Source organism: Colossoma macropomum, unplaced genomic scaffold, assembly GCF_904425465.1.
Source record: "Colossoma macropomum unplaced genomic scaffold, Colossoma_macropomum, whole genome shotgun sequence".
In the NCBI taxonomy this organism is placed as follows: domain Eukaryota; kingdom Metazoa; phylum Chordata; class Actinopteri; order Characiformes; family Serrasalmidae; genus Colossoma; species Colossoma macropomum.
Genome location: NW_023494785.1, coordinates 1831407 through 1841673, shown reverse-complemented (window position 1 = coordinate 1841673; position 10267 = coordinate 1831407). Strand labels below are relative to the sequence as shown.

Below are 10267 nucleotides of genomic sequence, written 5' to 3'. Positions count from 1 at the left end.
ACACTTAGTTTAAAGAATTTATTAACTCATTTAGAATATAGTGTTTTATATATAACCATCTATACTACACTTCAATCTGCAAATATACAGTTTAATATCAGTGAATATACAGATTTATACTGTACATATCTTACATGTGCAGAGGAGAGTGTCGGACTGGAGCAGCTTTGTTTACGTGTTCAATTCTTTTTGACTTATTATAACTGACGCTACCCCAAGTCTCTTACTCTTTCTTTCTTTCTTTCAGTATCGTCGTTTTCCATGTTTCCCTGTATCAGTCATACAGGTTTTGGGTCGCAGCGCTGAAAAAAACAAACAAAACAACAAAGTTACAGGGATAAGGTTAAATTACTTTGGGAGAGAGAGAGAGAGAGAGAGAGAGAGAGAGAGCACAGAGAGAGAAAGAGAGAGAGAGAGCACAGAGAGAGAAAGAGAGATCAGTGAGCAGAGAGAGAGAGAGAGAGAGCACAGAGAGAGAAAGAGCAAAGAGAGAGAGAGAGAGAGAGCACAGAGAGAGAAAGAGCGATCACAGAGAGAGCAAAGAGAAAGAGAGCACAGAGAGAGAAAGAAAGAGAGAGCACAGAGAGAGAGAGAGAGCAAAGAGAGAGCACAGAGAGAGAGAGAGAGATCACAGAGAGAGAGAGAGAGAGAGAGAGAGAGAGAGAGAAAGAGAGATCACAGAGAGAGAGAGAGAGAGAGAGAGAGAGAGAGCACAGAGAGAGAAAGAGAGATCAGAGAGAGCAGAGAGAGAGAGAGAGGAGAGAGAGAGAGAGAGAGCACAGAGAGAGAAAGAGCGATCACAGAGAGAGCAAAGAGAGAGAGAGAGAGAGAGAGAAAGGAAGAGAGAGCACAGAGAGAGAGAGAGATCACAGAGAGAGAGAGAGAGAGAGAGAGAGAGAGAGAGAGAAAGAGAGATCACAGAGAGAGAGAGAGAGAGAGAGAGAGAGAGCACAGAGAGAGAAAGAGAGATCAGAGAGAGCAGAGAGAGAGAGAGAGAGAGAGAGAGAGAGAGAGAGAGAGAGAGAGAGAGAGAGAGAGAGAGAGAGCAAAGAGAGAGAGCACAGAGAGAGAAAGGAAGAGAGAGCACAGAGAGAGAGAGAGAGAGAGAGAGAGAGAGAGAGAGAGAGAGAGAGAGAGAGAGAGAGAGAGAGAGAGAGAGAGAGAGAGAGAGAGAGAGAGAGAGAGAGAGAGAGAGAGAGAGAGAGAGAGAGAGAGAGAGAGCGCAATATCAGCCATTCCAGAATAATGCACTGATAATAAACAGTGTGTTGTGTGTATCCAGTTTATCCCAGTAAAGCCCAGCACAGCGATAATCCGTGTGTTAGTGCAGCAAAGCTGAATTTACATTTGAATGACCTGCTCCACCTTAAATGGCACTGCTACACTCTCAGAAATAAAGGTATAATCTGTCTCTGGGTCAGTGTCCCCTCTTGTCACTGGGGTGGGACCCTCAAGGCTCCATCTCAGTACCTTTAGTCAGGGAACATAACTGAACCATAATCCACTGAATGATATGTTCTAAGCTGTACTGACTCCACACACCCCGTCTCGTCTCCAGGACTTTATTTTACTGTTCTGTTTAAAACATTCGGTTATGAAAAGGTACAAATACAAACTTTTCACCTGGAAACACTTATTTAAGGTTCACAATCAGACCTTAAATCCACTGTTGTACCTTTGAGGGAACATTTACACTGTTTGTACCTTGATGAACAAGAAATGTACCTGATTAGTGTTTTTACTACTAAGTGTGGAGAGTAACTGCTGCACTGCTGGCCAAATGCTGCTCTTTGTAATGAAGTAGAAACATAAACACAAACTGTGCAGCAAACTACTTCAACACAGAGGAGCTCAGGGTCGCTGAGTGTGAGCACAAGACTGGAGGAGTCAGAGAACTTATTACACTCTGGAATTCCCATCAGCTGACAGTTCCTGTGTGACCCATTCTAACGAGTCAATTAAGGAATACTGAGTCAAATTAAGGCCTAACAAGTCAATTATGGTCTAGTGAGTCAATAAAGACCTAACGAGTCAAGGTCTAGTGAGTCAATTAAGACTTAACGAGTCAAGTAAGGCCTACTGAGCCAATTAAGGTCTACTGAGTCAATTAAGGCCTAAAGTGTTCTTGTATTGCTATACTTGTGAGGACCCCATGAAATTCATGTGTTGTTTTCACCACAATTAAGTTTTTTACTTGAAAACTAAAAGAGCAGATAAATTGCCTTTTGGATACTGAGGTTAAGGTTAGGTTTGGGTTTGGGTTTAGGTTTAGGTGTAGTGTCATTTAGCTACAGTAACACAAAAATCAATAGAAATCTATGGATGTCCTCATATGTATAGTTAGACAAACATGAGTGTGTGTGTGTGTGTGCGCGTGTGCGTGCGTGCGCGTGTACCTGGGTCTGCGGTTTGTTTCTTCTTGTGGTGGTGGACGATCTGGTTCTCGTTGGTCATCTTCACATCCTGATCTTCTACATGGTTGCTGTGAGACAGACAGATGTTTGAGAGACAGACGTTTTCACCCTAAAGACGAGGTAACGGCATCAGACGGACACTTAAACACTCTACTGGACACAAAACGGGCTGAATGAAGAGGCAGGGCGGACGGATGGAGGGGTGGAGGCCTTAGGCAGGGAGGTGTTAACCTTTAGAAGTGGAAGTGATAAAAACAACATGCTGTGAATTTAAATAATTTATTTCTGACTCGTAGATCAGTAAAACAAGCAGAGACACTGCTGTGTCCAGCACTGACTGTTAATCAGTCTGTTTATTTTAAAGTCTTTAAAGACTCGAACCAGTCGATACAGAACGTTAATCAAATGAAAATGTAATTCATTACGTAACTAAACATTATGGTAAATAAATATAAATCATTGTGACTATGCAAATATACACTGGCTGTCCACTTTCTTCTCATATCTCCACTCACTGTCCACTTCATCAGCTCCACTGACCATATGGTTTCACTTTGTAGTTCTACAGTTACAGACTGTAGTCCATCTGTTTCTCTGATACTTTGTTAGCCCCCTTTTACCCTGTTCTTCAGTGGTCAGGACCCCCATGGACCCTCACAGAGCAGGTACTGTTTGGGTGGTGGATCATTCTCAGCACTGCAGTAACACTGACGTGGTGGTGGTGTGTTAGTGTGTGTTGCGCTGGTACGAGTGGATCAGACACAGCAGGGCTGCTGGAGTTTTTAAACACCTCAGTGTCACTGCTGAACTGAGAATAGTCCACCAACCAACAGTGTCCTGTGGGCAGCGTCCTGTGACCACTGATGAAGGACTAGAGGATGACCAACACAAACTGTGCAGCAGCAGATGAGCTATCGTCTCTGACTTTACATCTACAAGGTGGACTGACAAGGTAGGAGTGTCTAATAGAGTGGACAGTGAGTGGACACAGTGTTTAAAAAGTTGAAAAACATTGCAGAGCTAATTTGTGTTTAATGTGAGACCCAATAATCTGTATATGGTTTAAATCTGGTCTTTCACCACCTAAAACCAGCTGTACTAAAAACCATTAGTATCTTGCATGGTAGTGAATGTAAATACATACTTTAAGTATTTATGTAAATTGACAATAACACTTCTAAGGGTTAAGGGCTCATGGTGTTGTGGGCGGGGCATGTCGGGAACAGCTGTCACTCACACAGTGGGACTGATACTGACTCTCTGTTACTCACAGTTTATGGTGTGAACTGCGTCTGGGGCTGGAGAAAACACACACACAGCGTCACACTCATGCTGCAAGTTGGAGAGCTGACTAGCCTAGCAAGCATGACTTACCCCACCCCCCCCTTCCCTTTAGGTTTCGGAAAAAAAAACAAAAAACAACAAATATATACTATATATATATAATATTATATATTAATTATATATATATATATATCGCTGCTCTCAGAAGAAAACCTTGTATCTCCAAAATGGTAACTTTACAGGAGAAGGAAAAAACCTACTTTACTTTTAATGTAAGTCAATGGAACCAGACTTTTTTCCAAGTAATTTCGGGTCGTTTCTTTTGGTCCATTCATCATGAAATTTACACACAATGTAAAGAGTAGCAGGCATTTTCAAATCCTCAAAAACTGAAAAACGAAGATATGAGATTTTGTTCTGACTGCAGCGATTATATATATATATATATATATATATATGAGGTGCACACAGTATTGAAGCAGCAGTACAGCCAGCATTAGCTACAAGAAATAACTAATCACCCAATCTGGCCACTTTGAAGTACTTTTAGTAGTTTCAAATAATGACCAGAAAAGACAATTAAATTAATCGCACGTTAATCGCAATTATATATATGGCAATTAATCGTTAGCTAAAATTTCATGATCATGACAGCCCTGTCCGCTATTAGAACAGCGCTACACTATACTGGACGGTTTATTGACAGTCATGGGGGTGGGGTGTTAATATGGCCTTAAGTTTTATTTTGTTTTTTTTTCTTCGCTCAACCTTTTATTTTTTTATTTCCACTAAGCGTAATAACAATAATAACCACAACAATGATAACAATAATAAAAACAATAACAAATTCTTTTTTGTCTGGTAATTTTGAGACGGTTGAAGCAGATGTGGAAGGGAGCACAGTGACAGCTGAAGCTGCATCTTTGTGAGATAAAAACATAAAAGCGCAGCTCAGTAAAAGTTGTGGTTGTAGTATGCTGTCATCTTTGATTTGGCCACTAACTAATCTAGTAATAAAGAACAGAATTATGAATGTCATGCAGACTTTGCCGGCCAAGGTGTCTGGGGCTGTTTCAGCTGATGTTAAGCTGCACCACCACCAGATCTAGGCTGACCAGCTTGGCACACAGCTAACAGGCTATTCCATGAACATTCAGAGTTGGGCTTTAAAGGAGGAGCAACTCAACTGCAAATGATCACTCACCAAAAAAACCCCAACAACAACAAAAAAAGACATCACACACTCGTTCATTCCTCAGCTGGTGCAGAAGCGCTGGAAGACAGACTGAGGATGATCAGGCTGATCCATGAGTCAGCTACCACAGTGAGTCTGAGTCCCTGACAGAGTACCAGACTTTCAGACTCACTCTGAGAGACTGAGATTCTCAGAGTCTGAGAGTCTGTGAGGACCTGAGTTTCTGAGTCTGAGAGTCTGTGAGTACCTGAGTCTGTGAGTTTGAGAGTCTGTAAGGACCCGAGTCTGTGAGTCTGTGAGGACCTGAGTTTCTGAGTCTGAGAGTCTGTGAGGACCTGAGTTTCTGAGTCTGAGAGTCTGTGAGTACCTGAGTCTGTGAGTTTGAGAGTCTGTAAGGACGTGAGTCTGAGAGTCTGTGAGGAACTGAGTCAGAGAGTCTGTGAGGACCTGAGCCTGCGAGTCTGAGAGTACCTGAGTCTGTGAGTTTGAGAGTCTGTAAGGACCAGAGTCTGAGAGTCTGTGAGGACCTGAGTTTCTGAGTCTGAGAGTCTGTGAGGACCTGAGTTTCTGAGTCTGAGAGTCTGAGAGTACCTGAGTCTGTGAGTTTGAGAGTCTGTAAGGACCAGAGTCTGAGAGTCTGTGAGTAACTGAGTCTGAGAGTCTGTGAGTAACTGAGTCTGAGAGTCTGTGAGTAACTGAGTCTGAGAGTCTGTGAGGACCTGAGACTGCGAGTCTGACAGTCTGTAAGGACGCGAGTCTGACAGTCTGTAAGGACGCGGGTCTGAGAGTCTGTGAGGACCTGAGTCTGTGAGTCTGAGAGTCTGTAAGGACGCGAGTCTGAGAGTCTGTGAGTACCCGAGTCTGTGAGTCTGTAAATAGCCGAGTCTGAGAGTCTGTGAGTACCCGAGTCTGTGAGTCTGTAAATAGCCGAGTCTGAGAGTCTGTAAATACCCGAGTCTGAGAGTCTGTGAGGACCTGAGTCTGTGAGGACCTGAGGTCTGAGAGTCTGTGAGTCTGTAAATACCCGAGTCTGTGAGTCTGAGAGTCTGTGAGGACCTGAGTCTGTGAGGACCTGAGTCTGTGAGGACCTGAGTCTGTGAGGACCTGAGGTCTGAGAGTCTGTGAGTCTGACAGTCTGTAAGGACGCGAGTCTGACAGTCTGTAAGGACGCGAGTCTGAGAGTCTGTGAGGACCCGAGTCTGTGAGTCTGTAAATACCCGAGTCTGTGAGTCTGTAAATACCCGAGTCTGAGAGTCTGTGAGAACCTAAGTCTGTGAGGACCTGAGTCTGTGAGGACCTGAGGTCTGTAAGGACCTGAGGTCTGTGAGGACCTGAGGTCTGTGAGGACCTGAGGTCTGAGAGTCTGTGAGTACCTGATGATGGTGTTCCTCTCTCGGTGAGTGATCTGTGCGTTGTCGGTGAACAGGATGGTGTGATACGGTACGATGGGGTCGAGGGTCGGCAGGATTCCACGGGACACGTGAGTCACACACTCCAGGATTCCGTTATACACCAACAGGTCATCGACAAGAAGCTACACAAACAAACAAATCAGAGATGCGTCGATACCATTTTTACAGAACGAGTACAACTACATATATTTCAGTACTCGCAGACACAGAGTCTGATACCATAATTAATCACCATTAAATCATTCAAATCGATCATTACAATATCAATCTTCTGATATTCGAGTATCTGTAACGATCGATGAACCGATAAACATTAATCACGGAAAATGGTTCTTCAGATTGATGGAGAACATGTATATGGTTCTATATAGCACCAAAAGGGGTACTGCTATCGTTACGATGTCAAGCTTGTAACAACAGAAGAACCGTTTTTGGTGCTAGACAGAACCATTTTCAAAAAGCTTCTATATAGAAGCACAAAGAACACATCCTCCACTAATCTGAAGTCTTTGCTTAAGAACCGTTGAAGAACCATCTTTTTTAAGAGTGTAGATAAAATTAGCTAGCTAGCCTAGGTAAAGCTGCATTAGCATTTTAGAGTAGCAAAGTGTGACATAACGTTACACAAACTCTCAAGTTAACTCGCCAGTTTACAGTCCTGTTAGAATACAAAACTGGCGTCTCACTGAACTATTGGTCTTCTTCTCTGTCTAACCGCGATGGAGCGTATTAAATATCCGCATAGTGATTTCAGCAGTAAAATACTGGCAAATACTCTCGAGTGATTAACTGAGTACTCGAGGACCTGTGCACGTCCCTTAAGTGGACCTCAGAAGTAAATTCAGATCAGGGGGAATGTAGGAAACGGGCCCTTTACGTGAGGAGTTTAGCAGGAAAACTCTAAGAAGAGCATCTCAGTCCTCCACTGCAGTGAACTGATAGGGCATGAACTTGTCTGGCTTAGAGAGTTTAGAGTGTGTTTGTGTGTTTTACCCCGAACTCTTTGACTCCTCTCTGAGGGGTTTTGGAGTAGTTCCACAGTTTAATCATAGAGACCGTCATCGGCTGATCAAAGATCACATAGACACGGTTCACCTACGGAGAGAGAGAGAGAGAGAGAGAGAGAGAGAGAGAGAGAGAGAGAGAGAGAGATAAGGATTTTTCCACAGGTCTGCAGGCACTCAGATGTATTTACTTGTGTTCCACGTGTAAAATGACGTAAAGAAGGTTGATGTGATTGCAGATGTTGGCTGCAGGCTGTAAATTCCCAAACTAATGATGTTCACTTCAGTGTCACAGGGCCAGATGTGATCTCGTAATGGGGACAACCTGTTAAACTCTGGTGCTGGATTCCAGTGCAAACAAGCCTACGGTCCAGTTTAACAGACCTGTTATTCTGTAAGTAAGAGTTACTGTCTATTTTAACTACATGTACTGTCTTCTCCGCACATGCGACTCATGTCTACACCTTTAACTGGAGCTTTTTGGATAAATTTTTAGCCATGCTAACCTTACGCTGCAAACATGGACAGCGATGGCGCTTTAAGCTTGATGCCGACTAGCTGCTGATCACGTGATTACGACACTGACCACACGGACGCCTCAGAGAAGACAGCAGGTGAGGAGGCTGGTGATGTCAGGGTCCATATCTCCAGTTTCCTTAGGGCTATCAGTGCAATTCATGGCTCGTTCACGCTCTACTGACCTGTGGAGTTTGGCTTTGTTTTAACATTTCTCAGCTTCATCTACAGAGCTTCAAAAATCAGACACTGAATGTTGTTATACCCAGTTTCCCAAAGACTACAACAAAAAGTCATGTGTGACTGGAGAGGGGGCATGACGCCCTGTAATCCTGTAAAGTTTAGCCCTACTCCTCCGTTTTGCGTGTTCTCGTTTAGGGGTAGGGTGTCCTGATTCTTGTTGAGATAGAGGGGGAGGGCGAAGTGTTGGGGCTACATGACCCTCCAAATGGAGGTTTTTCAGAGACTCCAAACAGAGAGTTATGAGAAAAAAAGAAAAAACAGCAAGATGGAGAACAAGAGACCAAAGAAACCCACAAATGTGAGAATTTTCTCTGTTAAAAATTATGATAACCGTTATTATCTTAGTTTAATGTCGTTCCAATGTGTTTTGGTCCTTTTCTTCATAACAAGCACAAAAAATCGCTAGTAGTATGCTAATGTCTTGGTAGCTAGCTAGCTAACTTTCCCGTTCCACCTTAAATGGTGCAGCAGTTACATTCTGGTGCCTCAGGCTCACTGCTGCACTATTTAAGGTGGAACGGGAAAGTTCAGCTTCATGCCACTCCATGTCACCCCCACCCCCCCAACCCCCCCACCCCCTCTGAAGGCCCTAATTGTAACTAAAGCCCAGCAGTGAGGAGCTGAACTTTACCCACCTCTGCTGTCACTGCAGACTGGCAGGGTCGCCTCGTAACTCAGTTCCAAGGGGCAAGATGACAGTCGAAACGACAGGTAGGGGTAAAAGTAAGAAATGGGATTGGGCCTAAATGTCTCTGGCTATCCAGACCTCTACCATGGGCGAGCATCTCGGCAAGGCCACTTAGGGTGTGCCTGAGCTGGACACAGATTTCTGCGATTTCTGCATCTCTGGCTCCCTGAAGGCTAGCAATGTGTTCCAGGACTCAGTGGATCATGCTCTACTGACCTGGAGTTTGGCTCCCTCACGGTTTCCTGTGGTTTTATTTATGACATCACCAGCGATCAGTCAACGTCGACTGGACTTTCATCACACGATGGTCAACCCCTACCACAGGGCTTGCTGTTCTCCTACTTCAAGCTCCGCCTTCACGAGGCGTTGCATTAGTTTAGACATTTCAAACTCTATTTGTTTCCACTCAAATACCTTCTCAACCATGTTTAGCCCAAAAATGTCTCACGGCTGTCTTCAGACGTTCTCGTTACGAGATCACGTCTGGCCCCACAAGACTACAATCACAATACGAGTGGTAAAAGCAGCCCCCTCACCAGGCCAGGCAGCACGGGGGCGAGCCACATGTGTCGTCCATCGTGTGTGTTGTTGACGCCGTCGATCAGTTTGTCAGGTGTGCGGACGTCACCACACACACTCTCCAACACGTTCACACTGTCCGGGAACGCAGCGATGTCTGAGAGAACCTCGTTAAAGAACAACACATAATAAACATCCATTCTGAACTCATAACTAACAGAGGGTGTAGTGTGTAGATCATCTAGATCAGGGGTCTTTAATTAAAATTCAATAATGTCCAGTTAGAGAAAATGTCCTCAAGCAAAGGTCCGGAACGTCATAATGTCTGACTTGCATCATGATTCAGTGCCATATACTGTTTACTGAAGTAGCCTAGTAGGTATATCAACATCTTATACAGTCAACAACTGAATGTCAAATCAAATAAAGTACAGTTCAGTCATATTTCAACAATATTTATTGTGAGTTTTCTCTTTTTAGAGCGTATCATGTGGAATAACTTCCCTCCTTCGTTCTGTGAATGAGCTGTGTGTAAGGATACTGTTCTCGGTGAGGGCTATTTTCTGGTCGTTCTGGTCGTAGAGCTCCAGGCCGTTCAGACCGATGTAGTACGGATCCCCCCAGGTGGTCAACAGCTGCAGCTGGAAAATAACTACACAAAATACGCAAAACAAAATACAAAAACAGAGGAAGAAACACGAAGACACAAAGAAACACGTGTAGAGTCAAGGAGAACAGAGACACTACAGCCAGACGATATATCAGATATATCAGATCAAACCTTTCTCACACAGTAATATCAGTACATCACACAGCATCCGAAACCACAGAATCAAACCAGAACCACAATCAGTTAATTTCACCAAGTGTGTTACACATACAAGGAGGTGTATTAGAGATTACTGAGCCGCTGTACATGGTTTGAGCCGAGTGTATGATGCTTTAGGTGCTACGGTTAGCACCATGCTAATTGGTGGAGTATAAGCTTCCAC

The 10267-nt window shown here is 43.9% G+C and overlaps 1 protein-coding gene across 1 annotated transcript in view; it reads right to left on the bottom strand.

The window, feature by feature from the left end:
• Positions 1-227: 227 nt before the first annotated feature.
• The window catches only part of LOC118815174 (katanin-interacting protein), a 49650-nt gene continuing 39610 nt past the window's right edge, over positions 228-10267 (bottom strand). The window contains 7 exon segments of the mRNA XM_036581105.1: positions 228-302; positions 2397-2482; positions 3686-3712; positions 6267-6427; positions 7299-7400; positions 9293-9432; positions 9817-9927. Coding sequence (XP_036436998.1) covers positions 244-302; positions 2397-2482; positions 3686-3712; positions 6267-6427; positions 7299-7400; positions 9293-9432; positions 9817-9927 — 686 coding nt within the window. The 3' untranslated portion in view covers positions 228-243.